This window comes from Alexandromys fortis, unplaced genomic scaffold, assembly GCF_014885135.2.
Source record: "Alexandromys fortis isolate MF-2015 unplaced genomic scaffold, M_Fortis_MF-2015_v1.1 scaffold_2_1_26212458, whole genome shotgun sequence".
NCBI classification, from domain to species: Eukaryota; Metazoa; Chordata; class Mammalia; order Rodentia; family Cricetidae; genus Alexandromys; species Alexandromys fortis.
In genome coordinates, this window is record NW_026067930.1 from 16,814,746 (window position 1) to 16,842,122 (window position 27,377).

General features: G+C 36.0%; 1 protein-coding gene across 1 annotated transcript; it reads left to right on the forward strand.

Moving 5' to 3' along the window:
• The first annotated feature begins 1,096 nt into the window (after nucleotides 1–1,096).
• Nucleotides 1,097–26,084, forward strand: LOC126503516 (solute carrier family 22 member 22-like). The gene is made up of 11 exons (XM_050145243.1): nucleotides 1,097–1,498; nucleotides 5,441–5,544; nucleotides 6,831–6,985; nucleotides 7,491–7,659; nucleotides 8,489–8,612; nucleotides 12,035–12,150; nucleotides 19,729–19,943; nucleotides 22,257–22,365; nucleotides 22,800–23,003; nucleotides 25,006–25,011; nucleotides 26,021–26,084. The coding sequence occupies exons 1-11, from the start codon at nucleotides 1,097–1,099 to the stop codon at nucleotides 26,082–26,084; spliced, it is 1,668 nt and encodes a 555-aa protein (XP_050001200.1).
• Nucleotides 26,085–27,377: the final 1,293 nt, after the last annotated feature.

Sequence of the window (27,377 nt, forward strand, 5' to 3'; positions counted from 1 at the left end):
GGTTATTGGGGTAGGAAGATGGAAAGGTGCTGTTGAAAGGGTGGTGCCACCATAACGAGACAGGCAAGCTGTCAGTATATAAGGCACATATACTGATAATAGAAATAGAAATTAATCTGGTTAAAAGTATTGTGCAACCATGACCTTTTAGCCCTTGAATATATGAACCTTTATTTGTAACTTAGCATCTCTTCTCCATTTTTATTTGTATTTATTAATTATATAAAGTAATGGGTTCTGTTATGACATTTTACTCATGTGAAGAGCATATTTTGGTCATCTTCAATCCCCTGTTATTATATCCTATTTCCCCAAAACCACTATTTCCTTTTCTCCACCCTCGAGTTCTCCTATTTTCATGTGTTATAGCTATTGTTTGCTTATTTCTCTTAAAATATTATTGTAACATGAACACATGCATATAAATATGAACAAAACCTGCTGAGTCCATTTTATGTTGCTCAAATGAATGATTTTAGGGTTGACCACTTGGTACTGCATAACTACTTAGTGTTAGGCTCTCGAGAGGACTTGGACTTTCACCCTCAGCAGTTAGTGATTACATAGAGCTCTTCAATCAGGGGTAGGGACTTGTGAGATTTTTTTTCAGCATCCATGTTGGTACAGTCACTGATGTTGTCATTGTTCAGATCTTGTTTAGACTTCCATATTTTTGAGACATGGTTTTGATTTCCTGTCCTGTAAAGAAACATAGTCTCACAAGTGCAGAAGGACTGTAATAGGTGTTAGTGCCCTTTAAAAACTGCTTCTCAAGAGCTAAGTGGACTACAACATGTTGCGTGTTAATTGGATGCAGTTGCCAAATCAGGGACTTTTAAAATTTCAATTTCCTGTCATTATGAATTAAAACCTACTGCTGTCAATGTTGTGTATGCAATCAAATGATTTATTACATTTTAATAGGCAGGCTGGTAATCTATACTTTGTTGAGAAAAGAATGAGCATTTCAAATTTCTGACTTTCTGGTCCAGAAAATTATATATATATATTTAAATCATTTAAGCCATCATTTTTAATTTTTGTTTTCTATACCACATTATCACTTATTCTACAGCTGCCTTTTGTAAGAATAGCTATGGCCGTTGATGAAATTCTACAGCATGTAGGTGAAAATGGAAGATTTCAAATTTCGAGGGCTGTCCTTTACATCATTATATGTTTGCTTTCATCTCCTCATGACCTCATGGAAAATTTTACAGCAGCCATCCCCAATCACCACTGCAGTGTAAAACTTCTTGACCACGACAGATCTGAAATTAATACAACTATGAACTTAACTACTGAAGCTCTGCTGAAGGTCTCCATCCCCATGGGCCCTGATCAGAAACCTGAAAAATGCCGACGCTTCAGGCACACCCAGTGGCATTTCTTAGATTCCAATGTATCAGTTCCTAATAACACTGAGTTGGAGACTGAGCCATGCCTGGATGGATGGACATATGACCACAGTGATTTTACGTCTACCATAGTTACTGAGGTAAGATGTTTACATCTATTGTTGACTGTGGAGCCCTGGTACCAAGTATTGAGATGTGAGAGAGTTTCACAAAATATTGAGACCTTGGAAAGAGATGAGAAAAGTGAGTATGTGTGGGTATGTGTGTGGGTATGTGCCTGTGCATGCATGCACATATGTGCCCACATATAGTTTTCCAAGAGAGTCTTCAAAGTTAAGACTGATAGTCTTTTGCCTTTGACACATACTTTATACCCCTATATTCATATTTCATATAGTTTTTCCCCATATATTTGAAAAGAGAGTAACACCATCATTCTACAGAGCTTTTAACTGAATGTGCTGATTACATTCAGATATTATGGTTGGCAGTGTATCTTCGGGCTCATCTTATTTGGGTGAAAAATCTTAGATCTCTTCTTACTGTTAATCAACTTTATGATTCAGTTTATTAATATTTAAGGCATACTACCATATATTATGATTTTAGGAAAATTTCTGGTTAATATCATCATCTGAACATAATCATTTAAAATTCCAATTTTTCACATAAGTGATAACTATTTAGAGTTAGAGTGTTTCAAGGATGACAATGAAAACATTTATGGTACATTTTAAAACAGAGGTTCTCAGAAATGAATTTTCTGCAAAAGGTGAGCTCTGGAGGTTACTACCTATATCTATGCTGGTTTGGTATTTTGCATATCTTGAGTAGGTTACCACCGATGCTACAACTTCATGAATTGGATAGCTATGATATGTTCAGAATATAGAATTTTCCCTGAGTTTGGGGGGCACGTGGTAGTTAATAAAGATACAAATATGTAAAATGTTATATTTAGGACTGACCAGTTAGTCTCCTTTTCTAAGCTATTGAGTAATTCTGTGTCATCCACTGATTGCTACCTATTGCTAGAAGAAGCTTCTCTGAGGATGATTGAGAGAAGAAATAGGTCTATAGGTATACATATAATGAGATGTGTTTTGGTTAACTTTTATTGTGATAAAACACTATAGCCAAGGCAATTTATAAAAGAAAGTGTTTATTTTAGGTTATGGTTTCATAGAGTTAGAGTCCATGATGGAGGAGAGAAGGATCATCTGAAAGCTCACATCTTGATCCACAACCATGAGGCAGAGAAAAGGATTTGGGAATTTCATGAATCTTTTGAAACCTCAATTTCTACTCCCCGTGACACCCATCCTTCCACAGGGCCATACCTCCTCATCTTCCCTAAACAGCTCCACCAATTTGAACAAACATATGAGTCTTTGGACTCACTCAAACTACCACAAGAAGGCAATTTGATATTATAGCCATTGAGTGAAGTAACAACAACAGGTTCCACCCCAGGGTTATGTTATCCTTGACCTTGGACTCTTGACCAGTATTACCATACAAACGTGAAATTTCCCTCTGTGAAGCATGCCTCAAATCCTGTGGAGAAGTGGTTAGTTGTGTCATGATTGTTAAATCACATCACTCTTGCATGAGTGGATACATCTCTTGTTAGAAATTGTTTCACATGTCCAAAACATGTCCCCATACTAAGACAAATAACTTACATTTTCTAAAGGATAACTAAATCCTCTTCACCGAAGATAGAAAATGTAGACACAGATTGTAGCACAACAAGAGCTCCATGTTGTGAGGAGCTGCAGGCCACTTCCCTGCTGCCCCAGCTCCTGGCAGCCAGCTAGCTCTAGTTTATGCCCTGAAATAATTACACGGAAACTGTATTCTTTTAAACACTGCTTGGCCCATTAGTTCCAGCCTCTTATTGGCTAGCTCTTACATATTAATCTAACCCATTTCTAATAATCTGTGTAGCTCACGAGGTGGCTTACCAGGGAAGATCTTAACCTGCGTCTGTCTGGAGTGGGAGAATCATGGTGACTCTCTCACTCAGCTTCCTTCTCCCAGCATTCTGTTCTGTTTTCTCCACCCACCTAAGGGTGGGCCTATCAAATGGGCTAAGGCAGTTTCTTTATTAATTAATCAATGAAAGCAACAGATTAGAAAGAAGTTACTCCCACATCATTTCCCCTTTTTCTATTTAAACAAAAAAGAAGGCTTTCATTTTAACACAGTAAAATTACATATAGCAAAACAGTTATCAAGCAAGAATTACAGTTACAATATTTATATCTATTTATCTTTTATTATAACAAAGGAAAACTACAACTATGTATCCATTCTTCAACTCCATCAAAGACTCCAGAAGGATATAATATTACCTAAGCAAACAAAAAATCCAAAATTCTAGAAATGACAGAGACATCTCGCTGCCTGAACAGTCACCCAAAGTTCCTCTGTACCATTGGGGCATTCATCTTCGGCCTTCAGGCCCATAGTATCCAGCAGACATTTCCACGAAGCAGGAAATTTCAAAGACATTTCAGTCACTTTCTGCTGTGTCCTGCAGAATATCTCACAGACTCTCATGAGTCAAGAACCCCGAAAGACCATCTCACCTTTAGGCAAGTTCAGCAGTCCTCTCTCTGAGGGTTCTCTGTGTCCAGTTCATGCATCAGTCCAGGCAAGAGCAGTTTCTTACCCAAATGGCTATCAAACTCCATAAGGATCCTCTTCGATGCCCATCTTCCTCTTGAAGTAGCTGGTGCTGCCAGGAGCAGACGTGTCTCATTGTCATGAAAAGCCCTAAGTTATTAAAATAGTTTATTTATTTTTTTATTTATTAAAGATTTCTGACTCTTCCCTGCCACCACCTCCTATTTCCCTCCCCCTCCCCAATCAAGTCCCCCTCCCTCGTTAGCCCAAAGAGCAATCAAGTTTCCCTGCCCTGTGGGAAGTCCAAGGACTACCCACCTCATCCAGGTCTAGTAAGGTGAGCATCCAAACTGCCTAGGCTCCCACAAAGCCAGTTCGTGCAGTAGGATCAAAAACCCATTGCCATTGTTCTTGAGTTCTCAGTAGTCCTCATTGTCCACTATGTTCAGCGACTCTCTCACTCAGCTTCTTTCTCCCAGCATTCTGTTCTATTTTCTCCACCCCCCTAAAGGTGGGCCTATCAAATGTGCTAAGGTAGTTTCTTTATTAATTAACCAATGAAAGCAACAGATTAGAAAGAAGTCACTCCCACATCACTTCCATTTATTAAAATCATGCAACCATTAAAGAATATTATTAAGCTATTAAGAAAAATAAAATAATGAAATCCACAGGCAAATTGATGGAGCTGGAAACAATCATTCTGAGAGAGGTAACCAAGAACTAGAAAGAAAAATGTTACAAGTTTTGGTTCAACTTGAAATGTTAGCTTTGAGTCTTCACATATGTGTGTTTTGTTTCATATACTTATATAGGCCAGAAAATTATTAAGGGGGCATGGGAAGAGAGTTTTAAGGGAAGGGAGATAGAATGCACTGGTATAAAAATTTCAAAAGGAGTAATGGAATTGTGGTTTGGGAGGGTAAAGTAGAGGAGAGGATGGAACAAAGGAAGGAGGAACAAAATAACACTAAAAATATTTAGAAAATGTTTCACGGATACCCAACTACTCTAGAAATAGCTTAGTATATGATACCACAGTGTGGTGTATGGTATATAGGTTCCATTTAAGACTGAGTATTATGCAGTCCCTTATTTTCTCTGTGTTGACCAGTTTTGGATCTCTTTATTGATCATCATCTACTACTAAGGAATAGAGACTGTTCTGAAAATAAGTGATTGATGCAATAATCTCTGGATATAATGTAATCATTAGGAGCCAGTTAAATACTACGTACATTTAACAAAGTAATAGTAGTGGGCACTCATCTAGGGACAATGACATGTCTAACCATAAGTTACCAAGGAAGTGATCATTGCCAGTGTGAAAATATATCATAGCCTGTTTCTCATTATCCAGCAAGTATGTTATCTGGTTGTAATTGAGGCTTCTTTCCAGATACTATATATAATTATTCATGCTATGGTATCTTTTATTCAATCTTTTACAGTGGGATTTAGTCTGTGATTTTCAATCATTCAAATACTACTCACAAGCCATCGCTATAGCAGGACATTTGGTGTCTGGTTTAGTATGTGGCATTTTTTCTGACAAGTAAGTTTCTTTTTTTGACAAAGAACCATCTATGAAATTGATTTTCAAGAGTATACATTTTTATTAAAAGTTATTAACATTGAAAGAATCTAGGTAGACTGAATGCATTATAATGATAGGTATGTTTCAGATAAATAAAAATCTTTGGAAGATTGAAATCATTATTTCAGGCTCCCAAAATGTGTGATCTTTGAACTGACCCATAAAGAATTGACAGGTGGTAGAGGAAGAAAGGTAAGGGGCAAACAAAAGTGTCACAAAATGTCGTGTAACAAACATGATTAATGCCCAAATAGCATAGGTTTAGCAATGAGAGACAAAGTTAAGAAGCTAAATTTGTAAGAATTGAATTTTCATTTTCTTCTTACATTTGGTATATGATAAGGCCAGAGAATTGTGACAACTAAAAGGTTATGTGTATTTGAGGGGTGTGGGGTGGAAGGGTTGTGGAGGGAGTGAGAGGAGAGGAGGGAATGAGGATTTGGGTTGAGATTATTTAAAGTAATAAAATAAAATTATAAAAAAGGAAAAAAGAAAAATATATAGTGCACTTAAAATACTCATCTATAAAAATTCATTTGCTTTAAGTCCATAAGAAAGCTTATGACAGGAGACTAAGAACATTTGAGTATGGTGATTGCTCAGGGAAATTTCTAGAAAGAAAATATCTAGTTAAGAATAGATGAGTAATGAGGCAGATTTGAAAACAAATGGGTTAAGAATGATATAATACTATTAACTTTTGTTAGTTATTAATATTTATGAGAAAGAATACAATTCAATTAGTATGTGTGGATATGTTTGCAAGGAAGAAGAAAAGGTAGCAAAAATGATAAGGATAGAGAGATGGCTTAGTACTTAAGAGTGCTTGCTGTTATTTCAGAGGACCACAATTCAGCTCAGTTGTCTCATTCTGGTCTCCGTGGGTACCTGCACGCCTCTCTCTCTCTCTCTCTCTCTCTCTCTCTCTCTCTCTCTCTCTCTCTCTCTCTCTCTCTCACACACACACACACACACACGCAAATAAAATTGTTTAAAGAACTTAAAATATATTCAGTGTGTTGGCTCACTCAGAAATAGAGAAATGTGCTTTATTAGATACATAAATGTAGTGACCATACATTAACATTTATGTAAAGATAGATGACTTTAATTGCTTTGTGGTGTTGGTAAACAATCTCAGGAAACAAGGGTCTAAGAGTAATGAGGATTCTCTGGGGATATGCTAATAATATGTAACTAATCAGTTGTTACATTTTTCACTACTTTAACTACTATTACCATAGGTTTGGAAGGAAACCAATGCTGGTGTATTCTTGCTTAGCCTATGGGATTTTGGGCACCTGCTGTGCCTTTGCCCCAAGTTTCTTCCTTTACTGTGCTTTGAGATTCCTGTTGTCTGCCTCCATAAGTAATATTCTAAACAACTGTATTATCCTTGGTAAGTTTGCCTTGATCTGTACATATACATTACATTTTGCTCTTGAAGTCATCTTTCTTAAATGGTGCTGGATAGTGTGCTGGTTAGTTTTGCCAACTGGACACAAGCTAGAGTCATATGGGAAGAGGGAACCTCAGATGAAATTATTCTATTAGAATAGACTTCAGGCAAACATGAGGGACATTTTCTTAATTAGTGATCAATTAATAGGCTAGAAGGGCCTAGCCTATTTTGAGTGGTCCTACCGCCATGGAGTAGGTAGTCCTGCGTTATTCAGTAAAACAGACTGAGCAAACCATGAAGAGCAAGCCAGGAAGGAGTCTTGCTCCATGGCCTCTGCTTCAGTTCCTGCCTACAAATTCCCTTCATGTCCTTACTTCCCTTCATGATGGTCTACAGTCTCTAAGATGAAAGAAACCCTTTCCTCCTCAAGATTTTATTGCCTATGCTGATAAACAAACCAGTAAAATGCACACTAATACAGAACTCTTTTTTTTTCTTTTAGTTTTAGAAGAAACCACAACTCAGTGGCACAGCAAAATCATAGTACTCAGTGGAATGTTCTTCAGCATTGGCCAATCCTGCCTTGGGGGACTTGCTTACTTCCTTTCAGACTGGCATATGCTGCAACTTGCTTATGCCTTGCCCCACTTCATATTTTTCATTGTTTTCTGGTATGTGCACTTTGATATACACACTAATTAAATTCCAATGACTGTATGTATGATGGTGTTGTTATGTCTACTGAGGAGTATTTGGCCAATTACACATTTACTCTGTGCCATTTTAAAGTGCTATATGTAGAGAAATAAATTTAGAAGTCTTAGAAAAAATCAGTATTAGGATAATTCTTTCAGTTAATTTATAAAACTAAGTGGATGGTGGCTCAAAATTTCATTTATGTATCCCTTTGTTTTGCACTTGAACATTGAGATTTCCATAGGAAGATCTACCTACATGGCAGTCAAGGACAGAGAGGTTTGAAAATAGATACTTTTAAATCCATCTTTAGGAAATTAAAACAGTCTCTTTTTTTTCTAAACTCAACTACTCAGATAATCTTCTAAGCTTAGTGTTCTCTGGGATAAAACATAAGTTGTTATTTTAAATAAACAGTTTAAGAATGTAGTAGTATTTTAAATTTGGAATAGGTGCGTTTTTGTATTTAAAAAATGTGAATCTCAATTTAGAGTCCCATGCTGAAGTGGCAGGACTTTTTTTGAATCAGAGTGCTATGAAACATTTAGAATTTGAATAATGGAATCTTTACTCCTTCTGTAAAAATAGAAGTTTTGTTGTTTTCCTAGCTGCAAAAAAAATATTAAGAGGATTAGCATCAGGGTATGGCAGTGGGATTCATGCAGAAATTGAAGGTTGGTTAAATCCTGGAATGTTCTCTATTGATAAGCGGGAGCATAGCTATAAAATTATTCTTTTCCTGAATAAAAGAGGAATGTCTTTGAACCTTAATATGACCTGCCTTTCTATTCATCTTTTAAACAGCTGGGGGCCAGAATCAGTCCGGTGGCTAATGACCACAGGGAAAACAGAACAAGCAATAAAGGACCTACAGAAAATTGCCTTTATCAATGGGAAGAAAGACATTGCACATAACCTAACTACTGAGGTACTAGAAACCTATAATTATCTTTAAATTTCTCGCTGCCACCAACTAATAATAACCACAGTGAATTTATAAATAAACATACTCAAGAGCTAGAAGAATTTGGGCAAGATTCATATTAAAAAGATTTATTATGACTACTCTTTTTAATTTTTTTAATTAAAATATATCAGTTTCCCATTCAGTTTCTTCCCTGTAACTCCTCTGATGATAGTCCCATCTCTCGTGGGAACTCCTTCAGCCAATAGCCTTTAAGATACTGGCCCACTTTCTGCGTGGTTACATGCACTATATATACAGATGTAAAAAAGTGAGCCCCATTCTGCACATCAGAAGTTGCTATATATTTGCACCTAAATAAATTAATACAATCTGCTCAGTCTGTTTACTGTTACTTACATGTATTTGGTTTCAAGGATAATTATATGTATTGTATGATCAATTAGGAAAACCATTCCCTGGAGATAATTATCTCTACCTCTTTCAGAATTTTTTAGTTGCCTATAACTCTTTGTCTTGGTGTGGGGGGCTGTGAAAGACTTTCCAATATCTCTATAAGTCCTGGTCTTATTTAGGCAGCCATATTGTTCAGGTATCATGGGTAATACCCCCCTTCTATTTTCATGAGATGCATATCACAGCAGAATTCTTGATCTTCTGGCTCTTACTATCTCTTCTCCCCTTCCTTGATGATTCCCGAGTCAAAATTGTTAAGAGTTGTGCAGTAGATGCATCAAAAGTGGCTGGGAACTTTATGATCTTTGTATCTTGATGAGCTGTGGTTTTCTGTAATGGTTTTGGTCTTTTGCAGTGAGAATTTTGTTGGATCAGGGGTGAGAACTATACTTAAAGGTATAAGGACAAATATTTAGAATGCAGTTTGCAAATGATTCTGGTTTAGTTAAGTAATGGTAGAAGTCTCTCCTCTAAGATCGTTGACTTTCTAGCTCTAGCTAGGTATCTGGCTAAGTTTCCAGTACGGGGCACTGGTGGGGCCTTCAATTCAAGTCAATTAGAAATCTATTGGTTACCACCAAGATAATACCATTAGTGATATTTTGTGGTGCTGGCCATTGTTGTGATTCATACTCATCTGGGTAAGACTATTGATTGTTTCTTTCCTTTGGCAACTTGCACAGCACCCTCTGGTACTATGCCAACCAGACCTCAGCGAGGTATTAAGGTTAGATCCAGTTCACATCTACTAAGTCCTATGTACAAAGCTCATGGTGTCTGTAGCAATAGGGACTTACCTTCAGTGTTTAGGAGAGAAGAAAGGCAACATCTATAGCATGTATTGTATTGGAAGTCTCTTAAACTGCACTAACGTGAAACGGTATTTCATGGGCTTGGGACTAGAATTTTTGTTAGATCATCTGTTTATCCTTGTGTGTGCACTGTCATCCCAAATCTGAAGATTTGGCGCTAGTAACGACAGAGAAGACAGAAAATGTCTGTCAATTTAATATTGACAGTGTAACATTTTCTAATTTGATCCATTTTACATATAAAGTTGATGGTTTCATTTTTCTTTCCTGTTAAATTAGTTTATATATTCTGCAGTTTTATTGTCCATTCATCTGTTGAAAGACATTTTGGTTGCTTCCATTTTCTAGTTAGTTATAATTTTATCAGTAGTGAACACAAATGTGTAGGTATCCTTTGAAAACAATATTCCTGACATTTGTGATTTTTCAGCATTATCTTAAGATTATGTTGAGAGGGTGAGAAGAATTGAGTAGAGTAATATGTTCAGGTATTTCAGAAGTCCACAATGTATTCATCACACTGGTCATGGAAGGAAAGTGTGTGTGTGTGTGTGTGTGTGTGTGCGCGCGCGCGCACGCACGCATAGACTTAGTAACTTGATTTAAAACCTAACATTAAATTACAGTCTGTGTACATTATCACCCTTTTCTAAATGAAAAAAAAATGATCCAAAAGAACATTGTTTTGGATTTTATTTTTAAAATGCACCATGGAGAAATGCTTTCCACTAGGGAAGAGTCCTCTGCTCCATTACCAGTCATTTCCAGTACCAAGTGACCAGCCCTGAGGTCGTATACACACAGATAGTCTTATATGGACTGAGATGGTGGTATTTATATATACAGGAATAAAAAAATAAATGAATAAATAATATTTCTATATGTGTAACAAATGTAAAATGTAAAAGAGGCCATGGATTTGGGAGAGATAAAGTAGGTGCATGGGATGTGTTGGAGGGAATGAAAGATAAGATGTTATTATAATTTTAAAAATATAATCCACCACACTCCATTTCTTTAGTGAACTAATATTTATATATGTTGAACATGTTCTGATTGTCTTGAGGGAACCACAGGATTGCCAGGCTAATTATAGTCACTGCACTTACTTAAGAAAAAAGAAAATAAGTTGAATAAGCCTAGCTGTTGTCCTGGATATAATGTAATATGTACACATTGAGGAAAAATGATAAAATAAACTGTGTTGAGGATTTGTGTTTTTGATGTCTGTAATTACAGGCATCATAAATAAGCGGCTAGATATAAGTATCTCCATTCTTGATCATTCTATAATTTTTTCAATTTAAGCCATGGAAACAATTAGTTAAAAAATATATAGTATGAAATTCCCCAAATTAATAAAAATATATTAAAAAAAAACTAGATATACTCTTTTAAAATATTGAGTCCTATTGTTCATAGTTAATGTATAATTTTACTGAAAAATTAATTTCACATAAAATTAATAACAGTATAAGTTATATACAAGTCTGAAAGATGCAAAAAACATTAACTGGAATTTTTCTAGTTATTAACTAGATGCAAGACTTGATTCACTATGAAACAGCTATTAATTAATCATTTATAATTAGTACAGTTGGAGATTCTTAGGGAGTTTTTGATAACTGTCATTTAGTTTGAGCACCGCCTAACTAGTTGCAACTGTTTCTGATCAGACTGCACCAATAAGAAACCTATGAATTATTAGCAAGTCATTTTTATAATTTTTATTAGGAAACAGTTTCATAGTGTATAATATATGCTTTTCATCTAAACATTTTGAAATTTATTTCTCTTTATTTTTTATTTATTTGCTTTAAAATTCTAATTGTACTTATTACTTATTTTGTGTACATGTGTTGGGGCACACACTTGCCAGGAAAAACACATAGAGGTCAGAGGACAACTTGTGGGAATCAGCTTTGGACTAGAACTGTGGGTGCTGGGATTGAATTTAAGTCATCAGGATTGGTGGCATGAATTTTACCCTAAGCATTTTTTTTAGATGGTCTGAGTATAATCTAGGCTGCTCTGGCTTTGTAAGGTAATTATTGGTGATTTATATCAACATACAGGAGTGGAATATAATTCGTGAAGATTTGTTTCAAACTTTTGTTTGATCTAAATATTTTGACTTGACCTTTTATTTTTTTGAAGACTATGCAATCTAAACTTAAGGAAAATCAGAATTCAACCAGCAAACATTTCAGAATAAAGGACATCATTATTAACCCCATGATGCGTAAAATACTGATTTGTAATTCCATTATAATGTAAGTAGTTTACTCTTTCCTCTTCTAACACACAGTCAACTGATTCATCATCATCCTAAACCTTGGGAGAACATATGGGCTAAACAAATATCTCTCCTTTTATTCAAGACACTAGAATGCAAAATACAAATACATGTAAGGAAAAATAAAAGCAACTTATATGGGTCATATTACTTTGAAATGCTTCATGGGATGATTGCAATTTACAGGGGCTGGAGAAAGATAGACATGAAATTAAAAAGGCTATTTAGATCTGAACTAAGATTTATTAAATAACAAGGAAGACAAATATATCTTTTATTCATATCTTGATGCAGTAAACCTAAAGGCATAACATTGCAAACAAATCCACACACATTTTGCTTCAAGTTTTGCTCAAGGCTAAGCTTCTTAAACACAAACATACTGCATATCAAACTCTTCCACTGGAACAAGAGCTACAAGACATGGATTCTGAGCCCAGGCTGTTCTGTACAGTAAATGATCACTAAAAACAGCTTCATACTTCTCACTAGAGTTATTTTATAGATAGATGGACAGGCATCTGAAGAACTCTCCAGAGACCCAATTCTTCAGTGTTTGTATGTAGCAAACACTTTAAAAAAAAATCTGGGTGAGCAGGATATGATATAGAGTAAAAACTGAAATGTAATGTAAGAAAATCAAAGACATGTTATACCACCACTTTATACTTTTTTTTTAAAGGAAATTACCATCTCCCAAACAGTAGGAAAATGAAGAGACAATCTTAATTTTTAGCCTCTTGAAAAAGCACATATTAAATGACTCTACTGCTGCACAGACTCTTATTTTTATTGATTTTATTGAGCTTCATATTTTTCTCTGCTCCCCCCCCCCCTTTCTATCCTCCCTCATTGAACCTTCTCAATTTGTTCAGGAGATCATGTCTTTTTCTACATCCCATGTAGATGAGATCCACGTATGTCTCTCTTAGGGTTCTCATTGTTGTCTAGGTTCTCTGGCATTGTGATCTGACTGGTTTTCTTTGATTTTTGTTTAAAAACCACTTATGAGTGAGTACATATGATAATTGTCTTTCTGGGTCTGGGTTACCTCACTCGAAATGATGTTTTCTAGACCCATCCATTTGCCTGAAAATTTAAAGATGTCATTATTTTTTCTGCTCTGTAGTACTCCATTATGTAAATGTACCACATTTTCCTTATCAATTTTTTGGTCGAAGGGCATTTAGGTTGTTTCCAGGTTCTGGGTATGACAAATAACACTGCTATAAACAAAGTTGAGCATGTATCCTTGTGGCACAATTGAGCATCCTTTGGATATATATCCAAAAGTGGTATTACTGGGTCAAACCCAGCCCTACACAAAATACTCTTTAAGTTTTTCAATTTCTCTATATTTCCTCTGTGTCTGTTGCTATGTCCCCCTTTTCATTTCTGCCTTTTGGTTAATTTGGATAATGTTTGTCTATTTTGTTGATTTTCTCAAAGAACCAACTCTTTGTCTCAGTGATTTTTTTTGTTTTTATTTTGTTGATTTCATCTCTCAATTAGATATTTACTGCAGTATCATTCTCCTGGGTGAGTTTGCTTTTTTTTTTTTTTTTGTTCTAAAGTTTTCAAATGTTCTGCTAACTCACCAGAGTGGGATTTTTTTCCAGCTTCTTTATGTAGGTATTTAGTGCTATGAATTTTCCTCTTAACACTGCTTTCATTGTGTCCCATAAATTTGGGTATGTTCTGTGGTCATTTCCAATGAATTTTAGGACGTCCTTAATTTCTCCCTTTATCTCTTCTTTGACCCATTGACGCTTCAGGTGAGCATTATTTAATTTCCATGTGTTTGTGGGCTTTCTGGGATTAGTGTTGCTGTTGAATTCTAATCTTAAGCCATCATGACCTGATAAGAGACATGGGGTTATTCCTTTTTTTTTTTTTAATCTGTTGAGGTTTGTTTTGTTACCTAGTATGTGGTCCAATTTTGAGAAGGTTTCATGGGTTGCTGAGAAGAAGGTATATTCTTTTATGTTTGGATGGAATGCTCTATAGATGTCTTATAAGTTGTTTGAGTCATAACATCTGTTAGTTCCCTTATTTTGCTGTTAATGTTTTGTCTGACAGACCTGTTCAGTGGTGCGAGTGGAGTGTTGAAGTCTCCCACTAATAGTGTGTACAGTTTAATGTGTGATTTAAGTTTTAGAAGTGTTTCTTTTACATATGAGGGTGCCCTTGTATTTGGGGCATAGGTATTAAGCATTGAGATTTCCTGTGCCTATTATGAAATGTCCTTCTTTTTCTATTTTGATTGATTTTAGTTAGATGTCCATTTTGTTAGATATTAGAAAAGCTACACCAGCTTGTTTCTCAGTTTCATGTGAGTGGAAATTTTTCCCAACACTTTACCCTGAGGTGTTTATGTCTGTCTTTGAGGTTCAGGTGTGTTTCTTGTTGTAATAAGAGAGGTGGGGCTGTGTCCCCAGCACTCTGGCCACCTGGCTAGCTTATGCCCGAAATAACAACACACAAACTGTATTCATTCAAAATGGGCCAAACACTGCTTGGTCCATTTCTATCTAGCCTCTTCCTAGGCTAATTCTCACACCTGGACTAGCCCATTTCTAATAATGTGTGTAAGCACCCTAAGGTGCGCTTACCAGGGAGATTCTAGCCTATGTCCATCCTGGGTTGGAGCTTCATCATGTGTGTCTCTGAGAGGAGCTATGGAGTCTGTCTGAGGAGTCTTACCTCACTTCCTCTTCCTCCCAGCACTCTGTTCTGTTTACTCCTCCCACCTATGTTTTAACCTATCAGGGCAAGCAGTTTCTTTATTTAATTAACCAATGACCTTCCTTCATCATTTCCCCTTTTTCTGTTTAAACAAAAAAGGAAGGCTTTAACTTTAACATAGCAAAATTAGATATAACAAAACAGTTAACAAGTAAAAATTACAATATTTATATCTATTTTATCTTTATCATAACTAAGGAAAACTATAACTATCTATCTATCTATCTATTCTTCAACTCCATCAAAGATGCCAGAAGAATACAATATTACCTAAACAAATAAAAAGTAAGCAACTTTCAAAACTCTAGAAATGACAGAGACATTTCGCTGCCTTGACAGTCACCCAAAGTTTCTCTGTACTGTTGGGGCATCCATCTTTGGCCTTCAGTCCCATAGTTTCCAGCAGACATTTCCAGGAAGCAGGAAAATTCAAAGTCAGTTCAGTCACTATCTGTTGTGTCCTGCAGAATGTCTTGCAAACTCCTTCATGAATCAAGAACCCTGAAAGATCATCTCATCTTTAGGCAAGTTCAGAGTCCTCTCTCTGCAGGTTCTTTGTGTCCAGTTTATGCAACAGTACAGGCAAGAGCAGCTTCTTGCCCAAATGGCTATCAAACTCCATAAGGATCCTCTTCGATGCCCATCTTCTTCTTGAAGTAGATTGGTGCTGCCAGGAACATAGTGTCTCATTGTCATGAAAAACCCTAAGTTATTAAAACATTTAAAATGCCATATTCTATAATCTTTGAAAAATATGAAGAATGCCTATCTAAAATATATCTATGCACATCTAGAAAATCTTAACTAACATGACTACAAGCTTGACTATTATTGACTATCCATTAATAACCTATATACATTACATTTTTAAGGGAACTACACAATCACAATACCTTAATAGAGATAAGAAATACATATACATATAATAAAATTGACCTTAAATCTCTATCAATAGATATAGCAAAATCTATATTAATGCAAATTATTAATATCTATATCATATCCCCCTTTAAATGTAAAAGAATGTTTATAAACCATATTTGGGAACATGGGCACAGTTTTATCTCTCCAAACTGCTTCCTGCTGAATGGGGGTGTCGTTAATTAGGTCTTTCATGGTATAACCTGTGTGCTAGTTTCATCTCAGTTGGCAGTTGAGTGAAGCAATTTTCTGAAGGAGTTCACAGCAACCTTTCAGGAGGGCATGGTCTATCATACCATATAGGAATAGAAGAAATCCACAGACTCTCACCCTCTGTGAAAACAAAATAAGAAACTCCTTTCCAAAGTATCATGTCCTTAGATCCAAATTTCAAAGCATTTTCAAAATATCTATGTTGGATTAGTTCAGCAGCATTTATAAGCAAATATCTTTTAGCAGCTGTTGCTCCTTCCTCAGCATTCAAACAATTCCAAGAGAGCATAATAGCATACAGTATCAAGATTCTCTGTGTATTTTCCATCTTTGTGAGCTTTATTTTAACCTCTATTTCGTTTATTTTTACTTTTATTTTATATTCTCTGTATCTTTGTCCTGGAATAACTCTGTAGACCAGGCTGTCCTTGAACTCTCAGAGATTCTCCTGTCTCTGCCTCCCAGGCATTGGGATTAAAGGTGTATGCCACTACACCTTGAACTCACAGAGATCTATTTGTCTCTGCCTTTTAGGCACTGGGATTAAAGGCGTGTGCTACCACACCTTGAAGTCACAGAGGTCAATTTCCTTCTGCCTCCCAAGTGTTGGGATTAAAGGTGTGTACTACCACACCCAACTACTTTCTTTCTTCCTTTTTTTTTTTTACTTTAAGAACATTAACTTTTAGCCTGCATATATTTTTAACACACTGTAAATCATTTAGAAATTTTCCTTGTCTTTGAATCGCTTTACTGTGTATCTCTCTTTTTCTGACCACACGAGCCTTTAAATTACTGAGCAATATGAGTAGGATTAAAGCTGTGGCCTTTGCCAGGTAGATACAGTCCATTCCTTAGCTTTCCAGCCTCATGGCGGAGATACAGGCTGTAGCCATGTTTATAGCCAAAATTCTATGGTGTTTCAAGGTCCCTGCCAGCCAGGGAGCTACAACAGAAAACAGTCAAGTCCTCTCTCGGTAGTTGGCCTTCCTGCCTCAGTCAGAGTTTTCCCTGACAGGACAGCCCAGAAAGCCGGCATTTTTAAATGGCACAGCTTTTTTCCTGCTACGGCTGAAAATTGAAAAGCATGTGTTTTCGTCAACACCTTTTAAGTGTTTCGTGGCAGGACCTCTTAATGAGCTGCAGGGTTTTGCAGCTATAGCTGAGTCAGGAAGCCCCTCTTAGATGAGAGCACTTGCTTGCCTCTAGCAAGCAGAGTAGACCCAAGAAAATGTTGCTACCAAGAAAACATGTTTTACTCTTTCCCAAGCTTTTTCAGGCTGTTGGTGGATTCAGTTGTCCACATGTCTGGGCTCCATTTTGTTGTAATAAGAGCGGCGGGGCTGCGTCCCTAGCACTCCGGCCGCCTGGTTAGCTTATGCCTGAAATAACAACACACAAACTGTATTCATTGAAGCACTGCTTGGCCCATTTCTATCTAGCCTCTTCTAGGCTAATTCTCGTACCTGGACTAGCCCATTTCTTTTTTTTTTTCTTTTGTCAGTGTTTTTCTTTTCTTTTTTTTTATTTATTAAAGATTTCTGTCTCTTCCCCATCGCCGCCTCCCCTTTCCCTCCCCCACCCCCAATCAAATCCCCCTCCCTCGTCAGCCCAAAGAGCAATCAGGGTTCTCTGCCCTGTGGGAAGTCCAAGGACCACCCTCCTCCATCCAGGTCTAGTAAGGTGAGCATCCAAACTGCCTAGGCTCCCACAAAGCCAATATGTGCAGTAAGATCAAAAACCCATTTCCATTGTTCTTGAGGTCTCAGTAGTCCTCATTGTCCACTATGTTCAGTGAGACGGGTTTTAACCCAGGCTTTTTCAGACCCAGGGCAGCTGGCCTTGTGTGTAAGCACCCCAAGGTGCGCTTACCGGGAAGATTCTAGCCTATGTCCATCCTGGGTTGGAGCTTCATCGCGTGTATCTCTGAGAGGAGCTATGGAGTCTGTCTGAGGAGTCTTACCTCACTTCCTCTTCCTCCCAGCATTATGTTCTGTTTACTCCTCCCACCTATGTTTTAACCTATCAGGGCAAGCAGTTTCCTTTATTTAATTAACCGATAACCTTCCTCCATCAGTTTCTTGTAGTGATGTACAGATTTTTAAACTATCTTTATTCCTTCATTTCAGAGTTAACACTCATGGTTCTAGTTCTTTTTCAATTATTTACATAAAATAAGACACCAGTGAGGGGTTTGGAATACTTGTTAACTTTTCAAAGGACCAACATTCATTTCCCAGTACCTGTATGGCAACTAACTATTGTAGGTAACTCCAGTATTAGAGAATCCAACATATCCTCTCCTGACCTCTTTACACACAAAAATACATATAGGAAAAATAACACTAAATCAATAAAAGTTGGTGTGATATACAATGAAATAATAGAAATCTTTGTCTATTACCTTATATATAAAATGAATTTAGAAAGCTGATCTTTGAAGCAGCTTATCATCATAAAATTATATTATTTAAAATATAAATTTAAAGTGATCTATTAAGAGCATCAGTAATACATAGATCCATTGTTCATATATTTTATCTTGTCCTACTAATTATATATATATGCATATATATATATATATACACACTTTTTTTTCTTTTCTTCAAGACAGGGTTTCTTTGTAGCTTTGAATTCTATCTGGGAACTAACTCTTATAGACTAGGCTGGCCTCAAATTCACAGAGATCCTCCTACCTCTGCTTCCTGAGCACTGGGATTAAAGGCATGTGCTACCACCACCTAGCTAATGATGATATATTTTATATGTAATTAATTATTATATGTAGTAATTACAATGTGTATATATAGTATAATCATTTCAAATTAAAAAATTATCACAATTTTCAAATTTCAGAAGGCTTATTTTATGCTTGAGTCACAAATAATAAAAACACAGAGCCACATATTAGGGTTCAAACTGAAGACCAGAAAAGCAAAGCAGCCAAGCCACTGGCTCTCACCTCAATCTCTGTTTGAAAATGGTGATTCTGCCTTCAGAATAAGATTGAGACTGAGAGCGGTCTCCTCCCATTTTATAAGTCTCTTTAGTTCTGGGACTAAAGGCGTGCACCACTACCACCTGGTTTTTATGGCAAACTAGTGTGGCTACTGGGATTAAAGGTGTGTGTTACCACTGCCTGGTCTGTAAGGCTGGCCAGTGTGGCTGCTTTACTTTTCTGATCCCCAGGCAAGCTTTACTTATTAAAATACAAATGAAACCCCATCACATTTCTGAATGAAATGTCACTGCACATGATGTGTTATTTTTAATTCTAACAAAATTATAAGGCAGTCTAGTGTATTATAAAGATGTTAAACTTCAAACCAATATTAAAGAAATTATGCATCTCTCAGGAATATATCTATTTTCACTTGATCCCAAAACATTTCACAAGTAGAGTCTATCAAGGCAGTGGGCTAAGTTCAGAATGTTTATAAATAAAAATTTACTTATGTAAACTCTACTCAATTTACTGATAATTTTTATCATTATCTTATTTTCATATGTTTTTCCTAAGTAACTTCTGTGACATTATAAAACTCCATACTTGGGATATTAAGTTTTAGTTGTATCTTTGAAGGAACTAATAATCCCAAATGAGCCCTCCACACACACCATAATAAAATATTTTCATGCCTCAATTGGTTGAATGACTCTGTGTGCTTTCTTCCAGTTTTGCAGAAATTTTCAGTGGTTATGGTATCTTGTTGGATGTTCAAATTTTGGGAAAGAACATATTCCTGAACCTGATTCTCCTAGGAGTGACAGACATACCCACCAAAACAATTACATATTTTATAATAAGAAATGTAAGACGTCGTCCTTCAATTGCTTTTACACTCCTTACAATTGGCACTTGTATTGCCATCACCATATTTGTACCTGAAGGTGAGACTTCCTCAGTCTTTAGAATCTCATTATTAACATATATCCATGTACACATGGCTTTCCCAATAGTGAATGTATTTCATACTCTGCTGCCTAGAAGAGCATTAGAATATTTAACTTAACTATTTATTTTATATAATTATACTTGTGTGTGTGCACATAGGCACATGTGTATGTACATTCTATGTGTGAATGTATAGACATACCAGTGTGAGTGTCCCGGGAGGACAGACACATTGGACAACCTAGAAATGGAGTTATAGAAAGTTTCTCATAAGCTGGGCAATGTGAACTCTGGGAAAGAATTCTGGTCCTCTGCCAGAGCAGTAGGTTCTCCTAACTGATGAGCTATCTTTCCAGCCCCTCATTATTTAGTCTAAAAGAGCTTTCATATTTTAATATTTATTTATTTACTTATTTATATGGAAGCAGTGGAAAGGATACAATCATTACAAGTAATATTTCCACCACCAAACCAAAGCTAAAATGTATAACTTTCTTTAAAGAGATTTTTTTTCTAGTCAAATTTCAGGATAAGAAAAATGATTACAGAAAATTATATTGGGTTGCATGTTGAATTCTTGGACTGGGTTAAGAATTACAATAGGGGGCCTGAGCCCATTAATTTCTATACAGAAAATGACATGCCCTATAGTGCACATGTGGAGGTCAAAGGATAACCAACGGTAGTTAATTCTTTCCTTCTACTGCATAAGCTTCTGAGACCAAAACAGGTCCTAAGGCTTGATGGTCTCTTTACCTTCTTCATCATCTAACCAACGCTACAGTCAACTTTTACGTCTGTACATTTTAAAGACTGTGAATTCCTTAATAAGAAGAATTCTGACCTTATGGCATCCTTTAAACTTTGGAGTTCTAGAAAAGATATTACTAGGAAATAATTATGCATTATCAGTTATGAAAACAGTCAATACTGTAAGGCCTATAATAACAGTATAATAAGGCATGAAGATATCACGTGGAAAGGACAGTAACTACAAACAAGTAGTTTGGAGAATCTCTCTAGTGCCATTGAATGTCGAACCTCTAAACCCAAATGAATATTATTTGGTAACAAATGCACAAAAAGGATGCATTAGGAGGCAGAAGGAGGACATGTGGTTTGGAAAACTGGTGTCATTGTGTTAATAACCTGTAAACAACGAGGGGGAAAGAGATGAGGAGGAACTTGATTACAAAGTATTTCATTGTCTTTGTCTAGCAAATATTTTATTGAAGCTCCTCACCAGTAGGAAAGTCAGGCTTCTAATTGGGCACTATTTCATGACGGCATTTCAGAGTATTTATTTAAATCACATAAAGCTGAAACCATGAACTGTGATTAGTTTGTACTGGAGACAGGTAGAATCAGGCGAATGGAGGTTTCCTTAGAAAGAAAAATAAGGGTATTTGATGTCCATCAGCTCTTTCTGTGGTGTGTGGTTGTGACTAGTCCTGACAGAAAGTAACTGAGAAGTTTATTTTCACTGATGGCTTTAATGGGAGATAGTCACTATTATGATGGCGAAGGCAAGATGGCCAATGGCTCCATGAAGTCGTGAGTGTGTGGCTAGAGATTATCCCTGAGTCTTACTTTCCAGGGAGGCAGGCTTTGCTATTTTGTCATGAGTCTGAGACTGGGGTCCTTGAAATGGCCTGATCTTTTCTGTTACACATATTCACTCAGAAGTTCATTCACTCAGAATAACTATTACCACAATCATTTCTGAGTATTCTATTTTTTTCATTTCTGTTGATGTCTTTGCCCATTTTTCATCCATGTTATCTGAAGTCTTGTTATGTAGTGTTAGGAGTTCTTTAATATTCTGGACTTAATACTGTCAGGTACTTGTTTGTTGTCATTGTATAGAGTCCATTTTCAGTCTGTTGGAGTTCATATACCTTGCTCTATATGAAGATTTCATATTTCATTATTGAATGTGATGTTGGTAGTGAATTTTCATCTATGTCCTTAATTATGTTGAGATGATGAATGATAATTAAACTTTTTAAAAACATATAGATCTTTTGTTAATATGTTTGTTTTTCTATATTCAGGTTTGTTTTTATTTTATTACTTTTTCATGCTTTCTGGGTGGATTTGGGTGGGTGAGTGGTTGGGGTAGAGAGGATCTAGGAGGAGTTAAGGGAGCAGAAACCATAATCAGAATGCATTTTCAATAGAAAAGGCAGTGCTTGATTCCAGATTATATCTTAGTGTTTAATATTTATAAAACCTGTGTAGTTTTTTTTAAATCAGAGATCAATAAATATTAATAAAATCATCATTTTCTCCCTTACCACTGTCTGCAGAGATGTATGTCCTGCGCCTTGTTCTTTTCCTGTTGGGAAAATGCTCCTTTTCAGCTTTCTCTTGTCTGAGTATTGCCTACTCCAATGAAGTCACACCAACAGTGCTCAGGTAAGGAAAGAAACTGACAAGGTTCCCCCTGAATACTGCTGGAAGCTTCTAGAAAATTTAAGTGGGTTAATAGGTGTCATTTTAAGAGGCATTTCCAGCATTTAATCTACTTTAAGGACAGGACGTCAAACAGTGAAGGAACCTGGAGGCAGCAGCTGACGAAGAGACCATGTTGCTTACTGTCTTGCTCCACATGGCTTACTCAGCCTGCTTTCTTAGAGCATTCGGGGCCACCTGCCCAGGGATGGCTGTGTCGCTTTTTCTAGGACTCTAGAAGGCATTGTGATATGTAGATATATGCACACCATTAACAGCATTGGATGCTTGGAAAATCCACATTGACCTTGGGTGATTTTGGATATCTGTACTGAAAATGATGCTATTAAGACAAAGCTTGTATATTCAGGTTTTGCATTTCTGGTCTATTTTTGAAGGTCCACTCTACTTGGTGTTTATAATACTGCTGCCCGAACAGCAGCAATATTGTCTGCCCTAGCACTTGTTACTAGAAAGTATTTTGTACACCTTCCTTTGATCCTCTATGGGATCATACCCGTACTGGCATCAATCAACATCTACTTTCTGCCGGAGACTTTAAATATTCCACTTATGGACACTATCAAAGATTTGGAGAAAAGGTGAGCTCTTATGCTGGTGTGATTTTGTGAGAAGGTAGGGTGTGGAATTTTGAAATGGTTTAGGATTACATGGTAGACTTATATATGCTAATTTGATAAGGTTAGGACCAGAATATTTTGGTTAATTTTGTTAATATTATGTTATTATACATTAATACTTATATAAGACACACAACTGTGATTGTTTTTACAAAATAATTTTAGTATATACATTTATGCATTTAAGTAACAAATACCCTAGCATCTTGATATGTTTGCCAATGAAAAAAATGTTTATTTATATATTATTTCATATGAGCTGTGACTTTGAACGCATAATTTCTATATCATATACTATAAAATTGGGTATGTTTTTCATATCTTTTTGTCATCCATCTAGTCAGATATTTGTATATATTATGTAATATCAGAAATACGTATGTGAAAATGCATAATCAGTCAGTGTTAGTCAAAGAACTAGATATGGAACCCAAATTATTTGAAGTCAAATATTGCTTTATTTTTGCTTTTCCTGATGGTCTTAAATGTTATATATTAAGCATTAAACATTATGGGTGAATAATCAAATTTAAAATTTTCCAAATCCATCTGTGACATAGTAATTGATAATAATCACGCTTTTTTCCTTAATTTAAATGATTGCTTTTATACTTTCTAAACCCTTAAAGCTTTTAGCACAGTGTTTTGATGATGATGGTCATAGAGATAAGGCTATGCATGTAATTTTTACCAGAGGATGTTTTTGTGAAATAATCTGTCTTTTCCTAAAACATCAGTCATTGTCCTGGTGGACAATGAAGATTGGGATAAACCTTCCTTAGGCTGTTTCCCATTTCATAAGCGTGGAAAATTACACAACCTTTTAGAAGAATTTCATTTGTATTTTCCCATGTAATCAGCACGAACACCTGCTATGGTTCACAATGATTTTGCGATTATTATATATATGAAAAACCTGATCATGAGCAAGCTTCAGTAAATTATTGAAAGATTTCATTCCCAAAGTGGACTGAACCTTCCTACTACAACCAATAAACCGGCCCTCCCTGCAGAGACATATGCACAGCTCATTCTGATCGGAGCAGTGCCTCAGCTGAGACTCCCTTCTCAGGAGACCATTGGCTGTGTCAAATTAAAACTTTTTATTTTACTTTTTTATTGAGCTCTACACTTTTCTCTGCTCCCCTCCCTTTCTCTCCCCCTCTCCTTTAACTTCCCCCAAGGTCCCCATGCTCCCCATTTACTCAGGAGATCTTGTCTTTTTCTATTTCCCATGTAGATTAGATCTATGTAAGTTTCTCTTAGTGTCCTCATTGTTGTCTAAGTTCTCTTGGATTCTGATTTGTAGACTGGTTTTCTTTGCTTTATGTTTAAAAACCGCTTATGAGTGAGTACATGTGATAATTGCCTTTCTGTGCCTGGGTTACCTCACTCAAAATGATGTTTTCTAGCTCCATCCATTTTCCTGCAAAATTCAAGATGTCATTATTTTTTTTCTGCTGTGTAGTGCCCTATTGTGTAAATGTACTACATTTTCTTTATCCATTCTTCAGTCGAAGTGTATTTATGTTGTTTCCAGTTTCTGGATATGACAAACAATGCTGCTATGAACATAGTTGAGCACATGTCCTTGTGGTACAATTGAGCATCATTTCGATATACCAAATAGTGGTATTACTGGCTCAAACCCAGCCCTACAAAAATATTAGAATGAAAACTCCAACCCAAGGAAGTTGGCTACACCAACAAAAACACAGACAATTGATGGTCTCATAGCAGCAGATCACAAAGAAGGGAAAAACACACAAAATAACATCACCCAAAATGAAAACTAAATTAAAAGGAGATAGCAATCACTGGTCACTAATATACCATAATATAAATGGACTTCAGTCACCTATAAAAAGGCATAGGCTAACAGACTGGATATGTAAACAGATTCCATCCTTCTTCTGCATACAAGAAACACATCTCAACCTCAAAGACAGACATCGTCTCAGAGTAAAAGGTTGAGAAAAAATATTCCAATCAAATGGAATGAACCTAAGAAACAAGCAGGTGTAGCTTTCCTAATATCTAACAAAATATACTTCAAACTCAAATGAATCAAAAGAGATAAAGAAGGACATTTCACATTAGTCACAGGAAAAAACCATCAAGAGGAAATCTCAATACTGAACATCTATGCCCCAAATACAAGGGCACCCTCATATGTAAAAGAAACACTTCTAAAGCTTAAATCATACATTAAAGCCTATACACTAATGGTGAGAGTCTTCAACACTCCCCTCTCACCACTGGACAGGTCAGTCAGACAAAAAATTAACAGAGAAATAAGAGAACTAACAATTTGCTATGACTCAAATGGACTTAACAGACATTTATAGAATATTCCATCCAAACAGAAAAGAATATACCTTCTTCTCAAATTAAAACTTAAAGCTAACTATGACAACATTCACATATGTATCTACTTGGTATCGGTAAAAATGTTTGTTTCTTAGAACAGACCACCTTATGTGTCATCTCCACATGAATAATTTGTTTCCAGATAATACATCATCTCATCATTGTATACACAAGTCCCGGATGATAACATAATGACTGCGTAGACCTGCTGACATGCCACAGGTCCACTATGCTGGCATAGACCTGCTGACATGCCACAGGTCCACTATGCTGGCATAGACCTGCTGACATGCCACAGGTCCACTATGCTGGCATAGACCTGCTGAGTTGCCACAGGTCCACTCTTCTCTTTCAAGTTTTATAGTTTTCAGATCAAGAACATGAGTGTTTCACATTTCATATGTCTTCTTTCATAAAGCCAGTATTATTTATGAAAAGCAATATATTTCTGATATGTTGGGAAGTCTGAATGAATATTTAAGGGAGGTGGAGAGGTGTAATAACTGGTGAAATACAAATAAATTTTACTTATATATTTTTAACAGTTCTGTCTCACTTGAATGTCCATTCATCTAATGCTTTTTCTATTTCTTTGATTCCTGGAACAGGTTGATGAACAAAAGCATCAGTAAAAAAGAAGAGCAAGACTTCTTGGAAACGACAGAGTGTTAAAGAAGCCAAAATCCACAGGGCGTTCATAAATATAGACCCTCCTTATTCTGCTCTGTACTCTAGAGACTTGATCCACTGATGGATATCCACAAATATACTTATTATTGCAAAAGCAAATCTCCATAATATAGATGAAATACCTAAAGGTTTATTAAATACTGGAGTAAAGGTTCTGTTCGTGAAAAAAATTAAAACAAATCTGTACAAAAATACTTTGTCTTAATAGTAAATGAAATGAGTTCTTTTTAAAATTGAAAATTGAGAACAAACTGTCCAAGAAACCAACCAATTCTCTTTCTGTGCTTGTCCTGAAATATGTATGTTTTGATTTGGAAAAGTTTGATGGTAAGAATAGGGAAGTTAGAGACTATGTTGAACAACTTGATAATCATTTAGAAGATAAAAGTGGTACTATGGTTTTTAACTGTTTGGTAATTCTTTTAAAAATTCCCACATATTGACAGTTTCATATGTAATGAGTTTGGGATTACCATGTTTGTAGACACCAAATGAACATATATTAACAATAACTAGAATTGAGCAACATCATAACGAGGGATTATACACTCAGACCTTCTTTCTAGGTTTTTGGTAGTGAGAAAAGAGTTAAGTGCATCTGGTGAGGGGCAATATCAGCGAATTGTCAGATGTCAAGAAGCACATGGAAAATATTTGCATTCTCTATGCAAATTTTCTAATAAAATTTGGATTGGAAGGAACAAATTACACAAGATCTTAAATGGCTCAGAAATCTTACACTCTGGAAGCCTCTAGGTCAGGCCTTTGTTTCATGTGTTACATTTTATATTCCGCATGAAGCACAAGCACGCCTCATAATCTCCTTACACGACTTCCACATGGGATGAAGCACAAATGATGAACGTGGGTGTGGGAAGCAGAAGTGAATTAGAGTGAATAAATTTTCCAAATTCAGGACACTTGAAAACATTCAAGACAGATTTTCTCCTTCAGCAATTCCATAAGCCAATTCTTATTTTCTGAAAGTTCTCCATAATACGAATAATGCTATCTTCTTCCTGAAGTTGATGTAGGTTTGGAGAGGGAGCGTACTAATCATTTGTTAGTATGGTCATAGTTCCTTGAAGAGAAACTGTTTACTAAATTGATCCTCTCAATATATTTCACAATACCATTATTGAGAGGATTATCTATCTATCTATCTATCTATCTATCTATCTATCTATCTATCTATCTATCTATCTATCTATCTATCATCTATCTATCCATCCTATCTATCTATCTATCTATCTATCTATCTATCTATCTATCTAT